Here is a 23873-nt window from a genome sequence, read left to right on the forward strand (position 1 = left end):
ATTCCACAAAAATGGAAAGAAAATATATTAATATCTTAATTATAACCCATCAAATTTGATAAATTGAAGTAATATTCAACTCTTTTAATAAATGAATTTAATAAAATTAAGAGAAAAATGCACCATCAGTCCCTCAATTCTTGTGCACCGACCAGTTTGATACCCAGACTCACAAATGTATCAATGTGATACCCGAACTCAAAATTTCGTATCAGCACGATACTTCCGTCAGTATTCCGTTAATGTTCCATTAAAAATGATCACGTGTCATACATGTGACTAAAATTTTGAGGGCAAAATCGTACTTTAAACATTTAAAAAAAAAAAAAAAAACAAGAATTATTGGCCTTTTCAACTTGGACCTGACAAAAAAAGAAAAATATCCAAACGAAAAATCCTAAGCTAGGAACCCAGATTAATTCAATGAGTTCAATCCTCTCATTCTAAACTTAATTTCACAGCCAAGGCCAAATAAAAATCCATCAAAGCCGGGGAAATCAACAATAAGTTCTAGAAATAAGCTTAATGGATAGTGCCTCAAAATAGGCAACTGATTTCTCGGTGTTCTTCCTCGCCTCTTTCTCTGCATTGTTGAAGTATCTCAATTCATGAGTACTTCATACAGGTTGTGGTTCTTGTTAGATACAATCACAAGAAGCCAATCCCTCACGTACATTGTGCTTCTAGATTATTGGAACTACTAGAAATATTCATCCTTTAGAATTAGAAGGTGAATGGTTTAATACTCTCAACCTTCTCTATTCTCATGGCCAATTCCTTAGCACAATCATAAGCCCAGAATCCAAAAATATACAGATTCACATCAACATCAATTGTCTTGTCTTTTTGGAATTTTCTTTCCATCTTATGTAGAAACCTTGAGCTTTGATTGGATTCTGGAAGAAGTTGTTGATGAGTGGGTGGATGAAGATATCCTTGACTCTGGGCATCAATGTTAGTTTGTTCTTATTGAATTTGCTGACGATCCTCAAACAATGTTGCCCACTTCTTGATGAAGCAGTGGATCCAGAAATCCTTGTGCAAAGTTGCATGTTCTTGATCATGTCCAAGGTTTTAAATATCGGTATCTTCATATCTATCGGTACTTTGAAAAAGAGAGATATTGGAAATATCGGGGATACAGAGTACGAAAATATTGTTTTTGAAAAAAAACAATTTATTAGAAATTTAGAACTACATATAAATACATATGAATGTCAACTTCATCTACATCCAAAAAGAGACTCTAGGCGGTTGAAAAGCCGCTCGCTGGTCTACGAAAATGCAATAATCAGACCAAGACATATGATCCATATAGTGCGAATTCTAGTGATGAACATGATAGTTATAGATCTCTTTAGAGCTGCCAACTGTTTCCCTTATAAGGGAATAATAAGGATGAACCCAACTGGATGACTGATCATATACTTCTCCATATTGATTATATCCATAAGCATCATAACCAAATTGATTGTTGCCTTCATGAGATTCATTTGAGATCCCACTGCGCTCTGTGCCTAAACTGATAGAGTCAAAACTTACGGCAATTGAAGAAACATCAAATGGGGTACTTTGATCATCAGTTGCACTTCTAGTTCTCCTCCCATATCGGGTCTTCTCTTGAGCACCATGACCAACTGTTCTCACTCCGTGGTCTTCATCTTGGGTGGCATGATCAAAATTACCTTCACAGGTAAATTGGAATCCTCCATCCACAAAAGATTGTCCATATTCATATCTTTCACCTCCACCACCTGTTCCACTTCCACCCTCTCCACCATCGTCAAAACTATCTGGAGTTGCTGTACCACCCCAGGTATCATCACTATCTGAATTATCTTCTGGGATTTTAATAACTTATTCAGATAAGACTCTCTCTACATTGATGTCAGCATTAGTTGCAGTTTCTACAACTTGTGGAAGAGGTCTTCCAGCTTCATCATCGAGGACCTAAACAACAAAATGATTTATTTTATACTCATTATATAAATTCTACTTAACATAATTGTCCATGAAGAAATATGTAAATACAATACAACATGTAAATACAGCTGTAGTCAACATGTTTTGAAAATGTGAAGAATCAACTTTGTTAAAAGTGACAGCATCATATATGTTATTGAGCTCTTGTGATTTTACAGAATCTTGAAGAACATATTAACAATGCAAGTCAAGGATATGATCAAGGTTTTAAATCTCTACGATATTTCTGATATATCCCCCGATATCTCCTTTTTTCGACGGACTGATATATCTAGGGGGTAAATATCTTATCTTTTACCGTTTCTGTGACATTGGAGTACTATGGATCTAGACACCATATATATTTACCTTCAACGAGATGATATTGACTGAGCTTGAGTGAGACGATGCCCAACGAATCTTCAGAATACGTTTACCTTGGCTACTATTTGATAGAGATTGCACAAACAGCTTCCAACTCCCATTAACTAATCAATATCCATTCAACAAAAAGTTTCAGCCTAAGATATCAAAGCTAGTAAAATTCGATTATTTGATAATTTAGAAAGTACTTGTATTCAAGACCTAAAACCATATATTGGATTACTTAAAATGCTGATAACATTTACCTGGTTTGGGTAAGAGCCACATAAACGAGTCAAATGGATACCATCTTTTTGGTGCGTACCAACACTGCTGGATAATCCTCCTTCATACAATGTGTTCGTTTCTCCAACTGGAGTTAATGATCATTTGGTGCTTCAACAGATAAGCAACCAACGTCTGCGAGCGGCGGATTTCAGTAAAGCAAATCAATGAGTAAACAATGGCACTCTAATGATGCATAAAGTATCTGAAACCCAAATATGATACCTTAATATACTACTTGTATTCATGAGTAGAAAATAGTTATAACTAATTATCAGTCAGAATTAGACATCAGTGATTCAGCATAACATACAAAAGCTTTAAGATTTGATCTTATAAAGAGAGAAAGCAGGGGACCTTAATGATCAATAATAGTTAACACCGAAGGTCCCTAGAAATCAGTACTAGTTTCAACAAAAGAACTAAAAGTTCCTTGTGATATTCGTACAAAGAAGCAAAATAATTTAAGAGTATCAGATACACCAGGCAACAATTACAAGGAACAAAAACCACTCACCACTCAACAGAATCTTGTAGCTCCAGTTACAAAACCCCATTTAACTTCAACTGATTTTGCATCTTCAAATCCCTTGTACAAGTAAAACACTTATCAAGCTTCACACTGAACTTTTAACATGAACCTGTAACTATTACGCACACATATGTATTTACATTCATAAATTTGCAAAGTTAGGGCCATATTTCTCAATCAGGGTTAGACTATTTGCAGGTGTAGCTTAACATAATGGATCTAGACCACACTACCTTCGATGATGGTGAGGTGATAGGGTTTGGTGGGGTATCCAATAAACCTTTCAGTCTTGAGTTCACACCATTTATCGGGCTCCATGTTTATTGTTAGGATGCAGATTATACAAAATATTTCAAGTCCCATTTACCAAATCCCGATCAGCATTAACGTCCATTTCACAAAAAGCTTCCGCCTAAGACACGAAAAATCATGCCACGCAAATTAGATATCAAACCAAGTCAATTTAGTTTTACAACAAGAAAGTGCATAATTTCAAGCCTTTAAGTTTTATATATATTGGATGTGGCATTCAATCAATCAGATGCATACCAAATTTCCTTTGTGGTGAAAGTCCGCCTGATACATATTCCGTCTTGCATAGAATGTGTTCATCAAAATCAGATTCATTTCTCCACCTGGAGTTAAATTTTTAGACATTTCAACAAAATTAACAACCAACTCCTGTACCTAAGAGGCTGATAAAATGAAATCATGACATATAAAATTTGTGAATTAGCAAGTAGTTCACCCAATATTGTAAGTGCCCTTCAACTAAGTCAGTGAGTAATTTTAGTACTTTAATGTGACATTTTAGTGTGCAATTGTTCTATCTTGAAACATTACAATATAACATAATGCAACTGCTACATACCTTTGAAACATTTAAGCTACTGAAGAATTGTCCATACCTCCATACACCAACCATGTTGCATAAGCACATGAGATTGGATGAACTCTATCTAATCTCACAAGTCAATTTAGTCACTACCTTTGCTGAGAAGAAGAAACAGTTTCGATATCAATTAGTTGTAACAGTTTATGGTCGAAATTTTCTTTCTCATCTCGGAATAAGGAGTTAGAAAAGAGACATGAATAAAAAGAAGAAAAGATTTAATATCTGATCGAATGGAGAGAAAAAGCAGAGGAATGATATTGAGGTGTATCTAGCTAGAATACCTCTATCTAGAGAGCTTCATCAGCTTGACAACTCCAATGACATTCTTAGTCCTAGAAGCTTCAATGTGGTCCTCAAGTGTAACTTAAGATACTCTACAAGGAAGGAATATTTTATAAGAAAAAGATTACAAAAAACTAAAATGAGCAGAACAATGGTTCAAGGAGATGTATTAAAAAAAAAAAAAAAAAATTCAAGGAGATGCCAAGACTTCACAATGTGGTGCTTCATTAACGACTCAAAAATTGGAAGTAACTTTTGACCTTTACATAGATAGTAGCAGTCTTTTACTGAATGAATATCCAATATATCAATTGACATTTTAGATAGAAGCCAAAGCAGATTCTACACAGGTATATAAGAGGTATACTCCACTTTTCTACCACATAAACCTTAAATCATGTTTGCCTATCTAAGATGATTCTGTTTCTTTCCCAGCTTAAATTTTTTAATGAAGATGACCTCCAAAGTTGGGTTGCTTACCAGTTACCATATCCGGATTGACTGGCGCACGTACATTCCATTTGCATTTGCAAGTTCTTCAACATAAAATTTCAAAATAAAAGATTCATATTTCGATATGGACATTGCCAAAACCATGGATTCAACTCCTGACCTGAGTGCAGTGTGCATCCATCAGAGGACATGGAAGCCCATCATTCAGAAGCACGCCAAGTAATTAAAGAGAGAAAACACATCCTCATCCAAGGCAAAATTATATGTTGGTGGGATTTTCTCTGTTCCAAAAGAATACAAAATTAGAGTAGTAAATCTAAAGATTGAAAGAAAATAAATTTGATACTAAATGTAAAGGTCCGTTCAGAATTTGCATTTGGTGATCGATACCTGTTCAGCTTCATGGAGATTCAATTGTGAGGTTTGGGATGTGAGAAAAGTTGTGCCACTCCTTCCCCACGCCTTTTTGGTAATCTCGTTCCAGAATTTCACAAGACGTGATCTTCAAAGTCCGCAGTGTTGTTATCTTGTAGAGGAAGTTTGGCAGTGCTTTTAGCTTTGGACACCGAACAATTTCCAAGTTAGAAAGCCATGGCATTATTGTAATTTCAGAAGAATCCTTTATTATTCCTTCCCATTCTTCCCAGTTGGGCATGCCAATAAAAGAGAGCTCTTTCAATTTGGGGAATAGAATTCCTGAGACTTCTTCTTCTTTTTCTATTCCCAGAAATTCAACTCCCACCTTTTTCACTTTCTCCATCGCCCATATGCGCAAAATTTCAAGCGATGGCAATTTTCCAAGAGGAGGCAAAAGTTCACAAAACTCCCAATTTAAGAGATCAACTTTTCTCAAGTTGTGCAAAGACTTGATCCAATAGAGAGGCTCGGTGGTGCCATGGCAATTCCAAATGGATAAAAATTCCAAATTTTGAGGTGGTTGCAATGCATTCAGTATTTCTTCATGACCTTTTCTCTGCACTGCTGCTGCATCTCCATCTCCATCTCCATCTCCATCTCCGACCTGGAAACCTACTCCCAAATGAGAGAGGTGCTCCTTATTCCTGAACTGAGCTTTCTCAATCTCACTCGCATCATCTTTCCCCAATCTTTCTATCCAAAGGCTCCCCTGAAGCTGGTCCATGGTTCCGAGATCTCCTAATTTCAATGCTTCGTCATTACCCTCACACACATAAAAGCAATCTAGTGCTTCCAGAATTTTCAAACTCCCAATCCCTTTTGGTAAGTACCTCAGCTTATAACAATTCCGAACATATAGATGCTTCAAGTTAATCAACTTTCCCATTGCTTTGGGTAGTTTCTCAAGTTCTGAGCACCCCCCAAGGACCAGAGTTTGTAGATTGTATAAATCACACACAGCATCCGGTAATTCTTTCAAATTGCCACTGTGAGACAAATCCATGTGTCTCAAATGAATCAATTCCCCGATCTCTTTTGGAACTTCATTGAGGATTTTATGACTCAAATTCAATGTCCTAAGACATTTCATTTGCATAATTGAACCAAGGCTTACGGTTGTAATGCTTGAATCAGGGAGTGTGAGGGTACGCATATTTTTGCAATTGTAAAATGAAGTAGGAAATGAAAGTGGACCTTCGGGTAAAGTTGTTAAGGTCAAATGACGAACTTTATCACCCGATAGCTCCATTCTTTGATTAGCACCCTCAACTGCTTCTATAATAATGATTTCTTGTTCAGCTAGAGAGTGCACAAAGTCATGCACAATATCATGCATCTTACACCCTATAATATTTCCCATATCATCTTTTCTAAAATCTTGAAAGAAAGACCGCATTGCTAGACTTTCAAAATAATTTTGACCTATTCTTCTTTTTTGTTTGTTTTTCTTTGAATTAAGATAATCTTGTGACATCCAAAGCTCAATCAAATTATTTTTTCCTAACTCATAATCTTTAGGAAATATAGCACAATACAAAAGACACCTCTTAACTGCTGGGGTCAAATCAGAATAACTTAGTAATAGTGGTCTGAAAACTTGTTCCTCAACTTCTTCTAATTCCCATATCTTACTATTCAGAACCTCCCGCCATTCCTCTCTTGTTTTCTTATGCCACACTAGACTGCCTAAAGTCTTTACCGTAAGAGGCAAACCTTTACACTTTTTCACAATTTCCTCACCAATAGCTCCAAACCCATTAGCCTCATCTTCTTCCCTATCCCAAAATGCGATGCTATTGAACAATGCTAGACAATCCCTATCCCTCAACTTGTCTAAAAGGATCATGCTACTAGTTGCCCTCATCATTTTAGCAACCCCTTGTTTTCGCGTGGTTACCAGTATTGTACTGCCTTCAGCACAACTTTGCATTATTACTGGTAGTTTCAAATTTTCCCACTTGGTTTTGTCCTCTGTCCACACATCATCTAGGACGAGGAGAAACTTCTTATTCTCAACGTGTGACCTTATACATAGAAGTAGAGTTTCCAACTCATTTGAACTGCTATAGGCCCCACCCAGATTTTCAATGATCGCTTTAGAAATCTTAATCTCATCAAAAGGATCTGAGACACAAACCCAGACTTTCTTATCAAATTGGCTTGTAACCTTTTTATCGTTATAGGCTAATTGGGCAAGAGTTGTTTTCCCCATCCCTCCCATCCCTACAATAGGGATGACAAGGAACCTCCCCCCATCATGGTTACTATCTCTCAATAACTTGCTCAACAAACATTCCTTTTCTTCTTCTCGGCCAAAGATTGTAGATATATCGACCAAAGATGAAGTTTTTGGCCGTTGAATAAGCTGCTCATCAGTGCCACGTATTGTGGATAGATGAAAGTCATACTGTTCTTTTTCAGCAGCAATCACAGTTAGTTTCTCATTCAGTTTCTTTATCCTTGTAGCAATGTTATGATGATGAATTGTCTTACTGACTTGGCCAAAACAAAAGCAGTTGGCAGGAGTGGGGAAACATACCTTCTTCTTGGTAACAGAAGCACTTTCACCTTCCTCCACTTGTTGTTTGAGAATTTCAGTGTTCCACTCGTCTAGGACGTCGTCCATCTCATACGATACATCTTTGAGCTTCTCCAACCAGTCTCTCACCCTGGCCTCTGTCACTTGTTTCTTTTCTGCATCCTCCAGTACAGCTTGGATGGCATTGAGATGGCTGCTGAAACTATGAACATCTTCCTCAGCATTCAAAACGAGTGTCACCGCTTGTTTTGTGTGTTCAAAAACTACTGAAGCCAGTTGCTCCAGAAGCGCGGAGATGATTGCATCAGCCATTCTTGGCGTTGGGAATTGGTTATAATTGAAAGGGAAAAAGAACAGAGATGAATATGAAATTGTTGGATGTGTGCTCTCACCTCTCATCCAAGTATATAGGGTCGAAATTAGATTAGGGACTAAGGAATGTGCCTCAATTATTAGTTCAGCAGAGCATTTTGAATATTCCTCTTTAATAGTAGAAGCATATATGAAGAAACTAGAACCACAGGATATGAAAAGCAGCATTCTTTACCGAGGGAAAGAAAGAAAGCTTATGATGGGTCCATATATATTGTTCTTCTCTGCACTCTTTAAAGCTGCTCCATTACCAACAGTGAACCTTGGAATCCAACCAAGTGGCAGCTTCTCTTAATCTCTCATCTCTTATCATGGAATCAAATTCTTTACATGTTATCTCTGCTATTAAGATTCCAAAGTTCTGTATGGATTGAACTGTAGCTCATTTAATCTGGAAGATCCTTTCATTTAGCTCTTCTTTTCCAGGAATTAGCTGCTGTTGGCTGCAGACCAGCCGATAGGGCAGCGGATTTCATTGCTGCTTTGGCTTACAGGGGAATGTGTCCGATATATTGGGTATCCGATCCACCTTCCTCCTTTTCTGAGTCTGATGCTTCCCATACTTTTTCCCCAGGAGCTTGTTCCTGTTGGTTTTGATGGGGTTAGTTACTTTTGCATTCTTGTTCTGTTGGTTTTTATTAATTTGTTTCTAGCCAAAAAAAAAAAACACCCATGCGCAACTGTTGGAAATATCTTCACATTCCTACTCAACATAGTTATCTGACTCGTATTTGAGCTTTTGGGGGTTCAAATTGTGTTCTTATGTTTTTTAAACGATTACGGGTTTTTCTGTAGATGGTACCTTTTGGCCTCCTCGAACATTTCTACTCTTGGTTTTGAATCTTGAATCTTGAATTATTGACATAGCTAACTGAAAATAGAGTATACTTGAATAGAAACTTCGTGAAACAAATAATAATGAAACACATGAACCAACTTTGTTATTATCAGAACAAAGCCTTCAGCATTCGGTTGCTTAAGATGGCAACTCTTTCAGTATGTCCCAAGTGAGATATAAATGAGAATCAAGCAAAACCGTATCTGGGTAAATAAGACAACTGAGACAATTACCAGAAAAATTGAATTGATATAAGCAACAATTTCCAAGCATCGTCAAGCAATTTTCTTCAACTTCACATTACATCTTTCTCAAGCTCACCATCTGGAACACTGGAACAGTGTTGAGGAATTTTATAAGTTGCTGGTGGAGATGGCAATTGCAAAGAGAAAAGATTTGCTACAAATACATGTCATGAGATATTACATTGGTTCAACTCATCACATCAGAATAGCCATGTGATGCCCCGGTTATACAAAACTGAGAGCAAAACTTTTTGGTGTCATTTGCGGCATTGCTAGTAGAAAATGGAAACAAACCGATTTTAACTATCTTGGGCCTATTGGAACCTCATATCTCTCTGAACTATTTGTACTATAATTACCAAAAAATGAAAAACAGTCCTTGAAGTTTTGGTTAATTATCTGGAAACTGATATTCAAGAAATCAAGGCAGATATCAGGCTAACTTTTCTCTGCGGTTGGAAAATTGTTTCTGGTCATCTTAAATAGCTATAACGAGTCCAAGAAACTCAGTCCCTGACTGGATAAGCTTGGCAGAATCAGCTCACACTATTCTGTTGGAAAGTGCACAAAATACATAATCAGTTTCCTAGTAAAGCTAAAAGATGAATAGGTGCTAACATCCATAAAAGTCGGAACTAAAACTTGAACACAGATGTATGAATATTACAAATACATCTGCACAGGCTTAGCAATAATGTAATGACAAACAAAATAACCATCATACGCTGTGGAAGAAGGTATTTCAAGGTAACATCTTATACAAGATTCAACTAGTAATAGGCTCATCCAACCGATTTCACATGGAAGATTGTTAATGGAGTGCATTCCAAAAGTAAGAAATATAAAGTAGCTACAGCGATGCACAGAAATCTCTGTATTTCGAAACATACAAATAAGGTGTTGTGTGACTTGTGTCAACTAGTATAACGCCTGTTCCATTTGAAATAAGGGATGCTAAGAAATTGATGATAAAAGTCTGATTTCAAAATATCAATGTATTTGATGGTTCCTTTTCTAAAGTGTCAACTCCGGTGTAGTTGAATTCGATAAACTAATTATATGGGTGGCCTTGTCCTCAGGTTGACAATGCATGCAAACTAGGGTGGCATTCAGTATGATATGGATAACATGACACAAGGCACATGCAAGTTTAATAACCAAGTTGTGTTAATCAATGGAACAAGGTGACCAAGGTAACTGTTCCAAATCATGACTGTCACCACTAGACTGTGGTGTAGTCATAAAATACGAGTCCCATCCCTAAGTCCTAAGTGATGAAAATAATTGACTGGAAGCTTGTGCCAACGAAGCTTGAGTTTATAGAAACACCATCATGTTAAACTTAAGAAGCTATAAAGTATGCACTGTAGCACCTCTTAGTGGATAAAAATTGATAACATCAAAAACACCGAAAAAAGCGTTCGTGTAAACATAAGAAGCTGTACATATATTATATTTATTGACCAACACCAATACAGCAAAAAAATATATGTCGAGGTGCATGTGAGCTATTTTCTCCTTCTCGTATTTGCTACCAGAGACATTGCTATCTCCCTTCTTTATTTCACAATGTTTAGATTGGTTTGTAGTTTCCACCAAAAGCCTTGTAGCTGCACTTCATTCATTTCATTAAAGTTTAATTTATCCCAGACTATCTATTTCATACACTACAAGGAGGCACTCCCACATTCTCAAATCATATAGTCAATCACTGCTCCCACAGACCAATATGTTCTATGGTTATCATCTACCCTACCTTTAATACCCAAACTTTCCCCAGAAACCAGTTAGCTTCTGGACTCCTAAAACTCTTACAGGATCAGGATATCACCGACTCTCATGCTAACTCAGAACAATGAATTGGCACTTTTATGCTAACTCAAGAAACCTGAATTGGCGCTTTCATGCTAACTCAAGAAACCATGACATGTCACATGTCTTGTTTCTACAAGTTTATATTGGAAGTCTACAAGTTTAAATGTCAATGAACACATGGGCATCAAAGAAGCATGATCCCTTTCTTCTTTTAGTTTGTCAACTAAATACAAACCTAAGACCTTCCTACGAGAGTTGATATTTTCACAATAACTTCTCTATCCTGAGATGGGCGACAGCTACAGATAAATACCAAAGGACAGCACTTTAACTGTTTCAGTTGCCCAAGTATAGGATGTGAATTATATCAGGCAGGCTAAGTGCAAAAGAAACAAGAACTATAGTTAGAAGTTCAGGAGTTGCTTAGGCTTATGCTCTGCAAGTATGAGATTGGTAATTAATGTTGTGATGCACTTAACTTTTTCATAAACAAAGTTCACTTATTCTCAATTTTAGGTAAAAGCACAATAACTAATGAAATTTAACAACTTCAAATTGACTGTGAGTTTCTAACTCAAGGAGGGAACCAACAGAGATGGAATACAAAACTAACTTTCTCTCCAAGATGCAAATCATATCTAATCTGTGGTGGCAGTATCCTGAACACATTCGAACCTCATGGAACAATGAATTGCCGCATTTCTCATTTTTACAAGTTTATATAGCCCTACAAGCCTAATGTTGATAAACACTGAGAAATAGGTACGCATGTGCTTCTAGTTCTTTCCTTTCATCAACTAAATACTGGCCTAAGGCCTTCCTGCCAGACTTGCAGTCACAAAATCTATCCAGACGTGCAAGGAACTACAGGCTAACACCAAGGAAAAGCCGGTTGCCGAAGGCAAGGTTGGATATCAGAATAAATGCAAACAAAGTGAAAACCGCACAAGCTAAATTTGAAGTTTGAGAGTTCTTAGTTTTATGCTTCCCTAGAATTACCGTTGAATGCAGTGAAAAAAAAAATTCAAAAACAAAGATCATATGTGATCAATTCTAGGTCAAATAAACAATAGAGTCTACGTAAAACACTAAACATTAAGAGTAAAACAATAAACTTTAGCAACTTCAAACAAGATGTATTTAAATTTCTAACAGGGAATTGACCAATGGAGATTGAAAACAAGACTAACTATCTAGTACAAAAAGTCAAGAAGCAAAGCTAACCTATTCAATGTTGGCAGTTGCCAATGCGGAATCCCTGCAAACAGGGCGTGTCGGCTTGTTGACATAAGAGGAGTTCCACTCCCCTCCATCCGCAGCATAGTAATCCATGGGATAGTCCCCTACAAGGTCTTCAGCAGTCCCATTGCCATTACCACAAGCACAGCACCCCGAATCACTTTTCTTATTCCTCTCCCACCAACCAGGTATGAAGCCAAGAGCAATGTCACTTTTCTTTGGCTCTCAACACGGCGCTCTTTCTCGACTCCCTCATCCCTTTGTGATCATATTCCTCCAAAAACAGCTTCCCCATATAAGGATCATACCGAAACGCCTTAACCCCTGGATTTGCTATCATAAAAGCTTCCAGATGAAACCGGCCGTCGGCCACGAATACCAGAACAGTGTCTCCACCGTCCTCACCGCCGTGGTTTCGTGAGATTTTCGGGGCCGTACACCCCAAAACCTCGCCGGCGGACAAGGGCTTAGACTGTGGGACCAAGACCTTGAAACCCCGGGCTTCAAGCTCGGGCTTCGCCGCCCGAATCGCCGAAGCGAACTGGATTGTTCCGGCGAGGACTAGGGTTTTAGGGAGAGGGTTTTGGAGGTTGAGATGGACGGTCTGGATTAACCGGCCGACGTCGATTGAGATTTCGACGAAGACGTAGAGGCAGGGGATGGAGGTGACGTGGAGGGGGACGAGGCAGCTGTGGCCGAAGTGAATGAGGAGGTCGGCGTTGAGGGCCTTGGCGGCGAGGTCGTCGACGCAGCACGCGCCGTAAGTGGCGTCGCCGAGAGAAGCACTGGGAGGCGCCTCCGAAGGTGGAGAGAATATCGGAGAGGACGAGGGAGCACATCAGGAGGCCCTCCGGCAGCTGGAGAGCGACGCATGAGGCGTTCGCGAGCGGACGCGCCAGACGCATTTGTGGACTTCGAAGTGGTAGTTGGAGGGGAGGAGGCTTATGGCGGCGTTGAGTGCCGGGTCGTGGAGTATTGAGTCGGGGATTTGGCTCCGGACGAACCGCTTCGGTGCTTGTGGCTTTCGCTGTTCTGAGTCGCCGAGAAGCGCGAGACTAGGTTTTTGCGCCTCCTCCATCGGCGACGAGGTGGTCGTCGGAAAACTGGGTTTCTTGGTTGCAGCGGCAGGGTCCAACTCGTACTTCCTCTGATATTTGAAGCTGCTTCAGTTTCATAATAGACCAAACGAAGGAGGAAAATTACAAATGAGGCCAATTACTATTTACTGTCTAACTGCAAAATTACTGAAGTATTATTTATCATCTTTATTAATTAAACCAATTCCTGTCAGAATGGTTAAATTTTTGAAGTATCTGTAATGTCCACGGTTTATTAAACTATACAGAATATTTAAATACTGTACGAGGGATACGGTGGTAATTCTAAAAATAAAAGGCAGAACAAAAACTATGGGGACAGAATTCTACGCCAGAGAAGAGAAGAAAAAAGAAACATTGCCCGCCTTCGCACACGATCTCCAGACTTGAGGAAAACTGCCAGGCCACGATCTCAACGCAGACAGACACTCAGGGCGACGTGGGAATTGATCGCAGTACAAATGGATAAATCAACACTCATCCCTCTTCCAATTTACAGTTCATACGAAAATAGAAAACAGACAAAGAAAGAAGAGTAGAGCAGAATCAAACGCAAAAGGAGGAGAAAATTCTTAACAAATCGGCTGAGATCAGACTGGATAATTGTCATTGGTAAATTTCAAATATTGTTTTCCATTGATTTTCAATTTCACTTGGTTTTTGTTTTCCTTAGGTGTTTGAATTTTTCAGTAATATGCTCCGAGGTTCGCTGTGATCCTTGGGTAATTGATTTTATATCAAAGCAAATGTAGTTAGGTTCAAAATTTTAGTTCTCTCAGTTTCGTTCAGTTTCATTACATTTATTTATCTTTGGGTTTTGTTTTCCTCAAGTAGTGCTTCAGTTTCTGTTTCCTAATGTCGAGTGCTGTATATGTCAATACGTGTTATCTAATCATCAAAATTTATATGTGGTTTAGGCACTACATTGACTGATCTGGTCGGGAGAAATTGGTGTTTTGCATTATCATTATTTACTGAGTAAAAGTGCTTGAAGTGGAGATGGGCATGCCAAGAAGTAGGAACATTATACAGAAATATATATAAACACACCCGTCCACCAAACTCTCTCAAACCGTTTTGGAGGTTGGAAGACTCTTTCTCTTTTCTTTTTTGATTACTGTATGGTGTTGCCATTGATGTGTTTCTCAAACTTATGTAATTGTCTTTACAACGGTAAGATCTTTATTTAGTGGAATATTCAAAATGCATCAGTATTGGTATTACATATATATTTGACACAACACACACAAACACATGTGGAGCATAGTTGTAGAGAGAAGAAGGTGATACGACAATGGAGAATTAGCTGTTAAGTTTGCTAATGTGCCCACCAAGTTCTTTTGGCTATTAGATTAATCGCATCTGAGCAGGTGTTATAATCTGCAGGAATGGTTCTGGAATTTCACAAAAGAATGTTGGTGTCTTGCCTTCAAGTTGTGTTAGATCGATGTACTAATTTTATTAGATAGTTAATGTTTTTGTCTGTCATGAGCAGGTGGAATACTAACCTGGGTTTCAAATGAGGAACCAATTATGACAAAGTTTATAAGCGAGAATATTAATCATGCAAGTTTCAGAAGTGACAACCATAATAATGTTGACAATGTAATTGCACCATGACAACTTTCTGTTCTCAAAGATAGTCATTGATTCAGTTGCAAATTCACTGTCTACAACTGAACAAACATTTCCTTCCTCTTTTTTAATGTGACCAGCATATATATTGGTCTGATTACTGAGTCACTATAATGGGGTTGGGGTTTCACTTCACTTGCTCTCAGTATCAGATTCTAGATCCCATGTTGGTAGAGATGTCTCCCATGATTCTTTTGTCTTCAGTTCTGTTTCTCTCTTTTTATATGTCTAATCCTTTAATTTGTTTTCATTAATAATACAGGTGAAGGAAAAAAATCTCAGTGATCAAGCAAAACAGTCACATTATTTGGGTTCGCATTATCACAGAGGTGAGGGACAAGAATATTTATATGGTTTCTTTACACTAGCCTTCCTGCACGCGCATGGGCCGCGCTCGCGCGTGCGTATTATCCTTCCTTCTTGCTACGCATGTTTGAAAGTTACTCATGAGTGCAGTATAATTTTTGTATTGCATATCACCTAACTCTAACCCCATACAAATATTATAAAATATTGTATATGTCTTGCGCAGTGCATTAGTAAAAAACATAAAACTCTGTACAAAAACATATACATAGATTAAGAGTATTGGAATTGATTAACTACCACAAAAATAAAAACATATTTAATGGAAAAGAAACAGAGCTTAAGAGTACATACTGTGTATGCTTCTTTTTGTTCCACTCTTTCAAAATAAGTTTACTGAGACTTCAATTTTATTGATTGTTTTCATGTACCAACCGCATGAAAATATGGAAACACATCTCCTAAAGCTTTTGTCTTAACCATTCCTACAAATAGAAAAAATTACACAAAGTTACAGATTGTAATATAAAAAAATTCAATCCAATATGTACGTTTATAATCAATTAAAATATTGATGTACCTATGAAGACGATCGATCATTTGTGTTTGAATGAAGCAAAACTTCTTTAAATACGACATTCTTCGTAAATACGCCATCTTCACCAACTATGGATCCTTTTTTAACCAGAACTTTTGTGGTTGACTCTGATACTCCTCTCGACAATGCAACATATAATTGTCCATGACTAAAAACATGATCTGGGAGGTAAACACCTACATGTGGGATAGTCTGACCTTGAGATTTGTTTATGGTCAAAGAGAAGCTCAGTTTGACTGGAAATTGCTTTCTTGTTAGTTGAAATGGTAGCCCAGCATTTTCTGCACTTTTCAAAGGAATTCTTGATAGAAAAACTCTAGTCCCAGCAAACTGTCCTGTTAGTATCTCAGCATCAATCAGATTTTGGTACGAACCACGACACAACAATCTAATACCGTTACACAATCCCAATTTAGGGTCAATATTCCTTAAAAGCATGATTGGAGCACCTACTTTCAAAGTTAACTTGTGGGGTGGCAGCCCACCTACGGTTATTAAGTTCAGAAACTCTGGTTGGTACAGATTTCTCATGTCATCTTCAACAGAGTCAAATGAGTACAATGTAATTTCTTCACCTGGAAACATATTGATTATCTTTTCATTCAACACGTCCACATCATCGTTTATAGGAGTAATCAATGCTCTGTCCACCATATATCTTGCATCATTTACATGATCACCCAAATTGGGGAAAACTTCATCAATAATTTGATTGATAGATTGGTCACTTTCCCATGGAACCACCATGCATTCTGGTAATCTTATCATTTCGCCGTCAATGACTTGTTCACTCCCATCGCCAACACGAAGTAGAAATTCTGCAAATTGGTGGTCATTTATGGATCTCATATTCTGCCTCAATCTCAATATCATTGTTTGTGCCCAAAATGTTGCTTTCACAATGGAGGCTTGAATGAGTTCAGACTTCGTTCCTTTAGGAATAACAGGGAGAACTTGACGAAAATCTCCCCCAAAAATCATTATCTTTCCACCAAACGGTAATTCGACATCCATTATGTCTCAAAATGTTCGATCAAGTGCTTCAAACACATGTCGATGTGTCATAGGTGCCTGATCCCAAATAATTGCAGTGGAATCTTGTATCAGTCGTGCTAGAGCAGACTGTTTACTTATGGAACACATGGATGATGCATCTACAATGAGTGCAATCTTGAATCTAGAGTGAGCTGTCCTCCCGCCGGACAATAAATTTGCAGCAATTCCAGATGATGCTGTGGCTAAGACTATATGATTCATTCTTCTCAAGTTTGCTAGCAATGCACGATATAAGTACGTCTTCCCAGTACCTCCAGGACCATCAATAAAAAATAATGCACTTTCTCTTCCCTCAACTGCGGCCATTATGGTGTTGAATGCAATCAGTTGGTCGTTGTTAAGGTGGTCAATTGCATCAACATCTTCTTGCGGGATATTTATAGAAATTTCGTCTTCAATACATCTCGGTATTCCTAGACTATCTTCTGGCTCACTTGTCATTTCAGGCAGATCAAATTCTCCATTGCCCTTATTAAATTGTTCTAGCATTCTGTTTAGATCTCGAAGTAGCCTGTTTCTGACAGAAATATCAACAATATCACTTGAAGAAGAATAATCTTCAACCATGAAAGGATAAAATTCATCTCACAATCTTCGAACACCAGTTGGTTGACTATACACCAAAATTGTGACGAATAATCCTTTCAAAGCTGATGGCATTCTAATTGCAGAGGCCTCTAACAGACATTGTCGGATGCTATTGTCATCTTCCAGCAAACCTCATTTCTCTGCCGCTTCCTTAAAAGTAGTTTGCAGAACTCTATTAATAGTAAGCAAATCACGAAATGATCTCGGTCCTCTTATATGATTAAGAAGGTCACGTAGGTAAAATTTCACACTTTCTGAGGATGAAACACTGTATATTCTTCCAATTACCTTATAGTTGTTCCTTCTTTTCACCCAAGCTTTGTGCTTACTATCCCACCCATAGTATTGAGGGAATTCTTGATACAGATATCGTCTTGCTTTCGAATCCATACGGTTCATGGTGAAATATTCAGTAAGCATAGACTTCTGTGCATGCTCATCTGCTAGACTGTCTTCTACAGTCTCATTTGCATCGAATCTGATTTGTTGCATGTTTGGAAGATGTATTTGTAATCTGTCGACTGTTGGATATATTATGTTCATTACAAATTTAAATATCCTTCATAAAGCCTCTGGTGCACAAACCCACCTTGCATCGACAAATTGTCTTATTTCATCGAACTCCGGGTCAGATTGCACTTGAACTGCAACTCTATCAGGACCTTTGTAGACATACTTATATAAGTATTTGACACTCTTTATGCTCCCACAAATTTCAACATTGATGTGACAATCATACCGTAGCAACAACCACGGGTTATAAGGAACAACCCAACTATTATCCGCCATTGTGTCTCCAGATCTACGTAGAGGGACTGGTAAGCGACTTGCTCGTCTTCGATATATAGGATATGCATTGTTTCCTTGCACAGTGAAATTTGCAAATGATTTTGGATAACTTTTATTGCATCTCCCATTTTTCATACATGAAGACTGTTGGTTTAAGGTTCCACATAGACCGTGAATCATATGTTTCAACACCAGATCATAAAGTTGAGGCTCTTCATCTTTATCTGATATTTCTGCTCTAACAATGCTGTCATAATCTTCAGGGTTATTAAGCTTATCATTTTCATCCAACATGACCAGCATGTGTACATGTGGTAGGCCCCGTTTATGAAATTCAACGACGAAAGCATGAGCAATAACTCTTCCCAATACCCCTTTGGTGATGATGTCTTCTTTTAGTTGCTCAAGTTTTGAATGAAATACCCTGACCTCTAAATCTGGACGATCTTGTGATGTTTGTCCAGGGAGTAGCTCACTTTTAATTTCTTCCCAATTCGGGTTACATGTCATAGTGATAAACAAATCTGGTCTGCCATACTTTTGAACCAAAGCCATCGCATCTTGGTACCGTTGGTATATATCACGTGGACTTCCAACAAATGATGATGGCAGAATTGTCCTATGACCGACGTTACCTAAGAAAATGTGATCTATATTAAATATTTCTACAACTGTACAATTGAAAAACTTACATATCTGATATATAGGTGAAAGTAAAATATTAATTTTTACCTGCATTGTTTTCCCCTGCAATAAAAGAGTCTTGAAGTCCTTGATAAAATTCTTTCCTAATTGTATCTTGGCTACTGCGAAGCCATCTGAGTTTTTGTGATTCAATTTTCACGTAATTATCTACAACATACTGTTGTAGGAGCCGTCCGCCTCGAGGTAGAGGATTTTCATCACCTGGGCGCATCTGCACAATCAATTTTTTTATTTATTTAGCAGGTGTTTAAGTATGACTTTTTTTTTTCATTTAATGCAATAGGAACTAAAGTGGAAAAAAAAAATGTACTAACCTGTAACATATATGCATAATAGTCGCAACATGACATAGGTCTTCCATTCTCATCATGACTATTAATATCCCACCCATATGTTCCATAAGGTAATAACAAAGGATACTGCATGGGGTCGTAATATCCGACTGAGTCTTTAACATTCCAGAGTCTTCCACTAATTGTTTGGACAATTAAATCTCTTCCATTCGGATTGATGTCATCCCCTCCTACTATAATAGCAGCAACTTGTGATGCAGATGGTAAACAATACTGACGTTGATTAGAAGGCTGCTCTCTTATGATTAGCCTGCAATTGGGCAAGTCTTGGCGCTGTCCGAGGTTTCGAAATTGATGGACAAATGGATTATAGTGATTCAATATCTGTTGTATCTTTTCAACCAGTGCCCTATCTAAAACTACACTTTCAGACAATCGATTGTCAAGTTCATGCTCGGTGTCATATATGTAAGCTTGTAGATATCGTGGTCTCGCCCCTTCACTTGGTAAAAGCCCACCAATCTTATGATATATAGAACCTTATGCACGAAAAGTATAAATTTCACGACCTTGAAGATTAATGGATTCATCAACATGCACACCCATTGAAGTGAACGCAAACACATTATTATAGGCTCGGATATTTTGTCTGAATTTTCTACCCACATCTGTTTGGTTAGAAAAGAGCTGGATAATCTCAGGCGGAGAGGGTATTAGAGGCAGAACAATATTTCCTTTCTAACAACACAAATTGAAGGTCTCTAGATGAAATAACCGTGCATTGCAGTATGGACATGTTCTTAGTGCGGGCAATCGACAAAATGGGACACCCCATCCCTCATTAATATCTCTAGCGCAGTTGTAATTTACTACTACTCTCCTTGTACGCCGCACTGGGTCAACACTGCTGCTGCGCTGATCCTGTGGGTTATTCTCTAGCTCAGTGTTGTTGTTATGATCCTCATGATTATTCATTATATGCTCGTTGTTATTGTGGTTCTCATCGTGATTATTCATTGTGACATTAGGTATCTTTATTTATAAGTGAAAATATACAATTTTAGCAAAAACACCTAATAAAAATTCACTTATGTGAATGGGTTGGATATAAATATTTGGTAAGCTTACCGTAAGGCACAGAATTCTGAATAACCACATTGTTCGGTCGAGAAGTAGTCGAACGGGCTAATTGTCTTATGTGGGTCAAGCACACCCTTGTAGCATCTTGGCCATGGTTTTGGGAATAGGATGAAATTCTTGAACTTATGCTCTTGTTGTCGGAGGGTACTATTAACATAATAATAAGCAATTGTCAATTATTTTAATTCCAACTATTAAGTTTAGAATTTTTGTTTCATGTTATTAATACACATATCCATATATCATGTAACGGTAAAGTTTAGCGATGTAGCTTGTAAGTATTAAGAGAAAAAAATAAAAATAAAAACTCGTAACAGTGGCATAGTTAAGAAATACAAAAGTACCTGGAGCTAGCCTATTCCTATTACTTGGGCCCGCCTCTTGTCCATGGTCACTTACATTTTCCACGGCTAGTCGCTTTCCCCTAGCATGAGCTCGCCGCCGTGCCAAATAGGCTTCATGTTGTGTAGAACTCATCGATTGTCGCCATTCTTGATGGCTAGCACGTGCACGCTCTCTATGATCCATTTGTGTCGTGCCTGTTCCTATAAAAATATAATAAAATATTAATATTTTTCCAAAGGTGTTGCTCCGTTCATCTCTCTTTCTATACTTTTCAGTGGAAGATAACAAAAAGATCTTTAGCAAAAAGGGCTTAAAGTAGATTATTAATTTTCATATTATGTTATTTTCTTTAGTTTTTTTTTTTTTTTTTTGATGACTTGTTATTTTCTTTAGTTTGAATTGTGTTGATACTTGACATTTTATTTTTATTTTGTATTATAATAGTATCTTTTTTTTTTTTCGATTTTTAGTTTGAAAATAGTAATGCTTGAAAAATATATTGTCCTTCCTCTTCACCCACTCAATTTCACTGTGCCGAGCAAGTTAAACCCCTTGTTAGGTTGGCACAAAAACTCTTCTAAAAGTAACATTTAAAAGCTCCATATTTTTGAAAGCTCCATATTGTTGCCACTGCATCTAGTGTGCAATCATGGATTGCAATCCAAGTACATTTTTCAAATTCATGCCTTCTTGCCACGAATGAAACATAAGTCATTCTGAACAACATGACATTATCCCTATCGGTGATTGAATCTGGTAGGTTCCTCTAAACTGTCATGAAGCATAACATCACATCTTCAGGAACTCTATTTGAAGATCGAAGATAATTAACCTGCGCTGCGTCTATGCCTCCTTAAATGACTGTGTAGTTATCATCTTCCAAGCAATATTTATGTGTAATTCTCCCAGAGAACCTAGGTGAAAAGAACAATATAAAGTAAGTTAAGAGAACGACAAAGCTGTGGAGCAGTATTTTTTTTTTTTTTTTTTTGAATTTGTTTCTCACCTGTGTGAGCCACCAAGAAACCCTGTGTAGAGAGAAAGAAATCAAATTTTTTCTGGTTGAATTCACGTACAGAACTGATGAGCTTGAACCTGTGTAAAAGGAAAACATGAAGTAAGTAAGTGGTAGAACATTAGTGTGTATTCTGGTTGGAGATACTTTCTGTTTCTGTGTACGGAACCATAGAAATAACTTTTCCTTTTTCCTTCACCTCTGTGATTGTTTCTTTGCGACCAAACTAATGTTATTGATGTTGTTGACCTCTGTGATTGTTTTCCTCCAACTCTATGGTTGGTTTCGTGTACCTGCCCCTGCTTTCCTGCACCTATATTGAAAATAAAATAAAGGGAAACAAACTGATGTGAAAAAAAGTGTTTGACCTGTGTAAAGACCCAAAGAAATAAGTTAACAGTCAAATAACTTCACACAATCAAAGAAAGAACAACAATTAATGTTAATCTTCAACAGAATAATGCTAAATAAGGATTCAACAATTTAAAAACATAATAAGGCTAATAGTAAAAATCTTGTAACTTAAAAACAATATTTTTTGCATAACTTAAACTGAAGCAATAGTTTGATAGCATTGCTATTGAATAAGGATCACACAATCTAACACAGAGAGACTCAAAACAGAACCCTCTTAAGCAAGATTTATCTTTATTTTGCTTTCACTAAGCTTCCTTCTCGGGACACAGGAAATTGGACAATGAAACTTTCAAGTCTGGACCTGCAGCTTTAAAGCAATAGTTTGATAGCATTGCTATTGAATGAAGATCACACAATCTGACACAGAGAGACTCAAAAAAAAAAAGAACCTTAAGCGAGATTTATCTTTATTTTCCTTTGGGAAAAATTCACCAACGGTGTCTGGACACTTAAGGGACTTTCAGAATGATACCTGAACTTACAAAGTTATCAATGTGATACCTGGACTCATTTTTTCGTATCAATGTCGTACCTATGACCAATTTTCGTAACGGCTCCGTGACGGAAATTGGCCGTAGGTATCAAATGTCGTACCTATGACCAATTTTCGTAACGGCTCCGTGACGGAAATTGGCCGTAGGTATCACATTGATACGAAAAAATGAGTCCAGGTATCACATTGATAACTTTGTAAGTTCAGGTATCATTCTGAAAGTCCCTAAGTGTCCAGACACCGTTGGTGAATTTTTCCCAATTTTGCACGTGAGTCACTTAATGAAGACAAAATGACCGATTTACCCTCAAATTCTTTCTTTCTTTTCTTTTCTTTTTTTCTTTATTCTTCTTTCTTTCTTTCTTCTTCTTCTTTTCTGGTTTCTTCTTCCCCTGATTTGAATCATCAAGATTCAAATCATCTTGCTCGTCCGATTCCCACCGCCGCTGCGTCTCAATCCACCTTCATGCACCACAGATGTTTCTGGTTCCCCCAACTTCAAATCCTATAGCAAATTGAAATTGTGCATTGAGGCTTCACCGCACACTCCGAGTTCATCCCCGCCGCCGTCGCCAATGACTTGACCACAACAACCTCCACCACCGCACAACAACGTCATCCTCCACTGCTTCTCGATTGGGTTTGGGGATAAGGACTGCTTCTTCCTCCACCGCTAGCGAAATCGTGGAGGCTCAAGGCCACATTCTAAAGGCCACCGGCCGGAAGGACAGCCACAGAAAGGTTTGCACCACCAAAGGCCCCAGGGATCGCAGCATCAGGCTCGTCGCCCACACCGCCATTCAATTCTACGACATGCAGGACCGGCTTGGATACGACCAGCCTAGCAAGGTCGTCGATTGGCCGCGCAGGACACGCAGAACGTGAGCCTCAATTTCTCGATGGTGGAGGCTCCGAGTCCTTTGTTTACTAATCGGCGAGGCACAATGGTGGGTAGCAGCGGAGTGGCAAAGCTAGTGAATAAGAACAGCTCGAGTTTTCTGCAGGTGAGGATGGTGTTGAGGCCGAAGTTGTTAATCTTTGTCTGCCTAAAATTGCCTCTGATCGAAGTTCGGCTAGAGGCCGAAGTTGTTGGCTAAACCGATGAAGTTGCAGGTGAGGATGGTGTGGAGGTGGTGTTGCATGTCGGGAAGAAGGAGAG

The 23873-nt window shown here is 38.1% G+C and overlaps 4 protein-coding genes and 1 pseudogene across 4 annotated transcripts in view; all 5 read right to left on the reverse strand.

Annotated features, from left to right (window-relative positions):
• Window positions 1–1722: 1722 nt before the first annotated feature.
• LOC112175597 (disease resistance protein RGA2) overlaps window positions 1723–23873 on the reverse strand; it is a 72919-nt gene continuing 50768 nt past the window's right edge. The window contains exons 6-10 of the mRNA XM_040510810.1: window positions 3376–3554; window positions 3128–3199; window positions 2592–2745; window positions 2332–2450; window positions 1723–1950 (exon numbers count right to left, since the gene is read on the reverse strand). The gene's annotated coding sequence lies outside the window, so the exon portion shown is untranslated. The remainder of the gene's footprint in view (window positions 1951–2331; window positions 2451–2591; window positions 2746–3127; window positions 3200–3375; window positions 3555–23873) is intronic.
• On the reverse strand, window positions 5163–8684 carry LOC112179250 (putative disease resistance protein RGA1). Its single transcript, XM_040510805.1, has 2 exons — window positions 7729–8684; window positions 5163–7596 (listed from the first exon to the last, which is right to left on the reverse strand). The coding sequence occupies exons 1-2, from the start codon at window positions 8266–8268 to the stop codon at window positions 5173–5175; spliced, it is 2964 nt and encodes a 987-aa protein (XP_040366739.1). The 5' UTR covers window positions 8269–8684; the 3' UTR covers window positions 5163–5172.
• Window positions 9599–13368, reverse strand: LOC112179252 (annotated as a pseudogene).
• On the reverse strand, window positions 15856–16887 carry LOC112178033 (ATP-dependent DNA helicase PIF1-like). The gene has a single exon (XM_024316253.1). The coding sequence runs from the start codon at window positions 16885–16887 to the stop codon at window positions 15856–15858; it is 1032 nt and encodes a 343-aa protein (XP_024172021.1).
• Window positions 16894–18861, reverse strand: LOC112178034. Its single transcript, XM_024316254.1, has 3 exons — window positions 18107–18861; window positions 17847–17995; window positions 16894–17486 (listed from the first exon to the last, which is right to left on the reverse strand). Exons 1-3 carry the CDS (start codon window positions 18859–18861, stop codon window positions 16894–16896), a joined length of 1497 nt encoding a protein of 498 aa, XP_024172022.1.

Source organism: Rosa chinensis, chromosome 7 (assembly GCF_002994745.2).
Source record: "Rosa chinensis cultivar Old Blush chromosome 7, RchiOBHm-V2, whole genome shotgun sequence".
NCBI classification, from domain to species: domain Eukaryota; kingdom Viridiplantae; phylum Streptophyta; class Magnoliopsida; order Rosales; family Rosaceae; genus Rosa; species Rosa chinensis.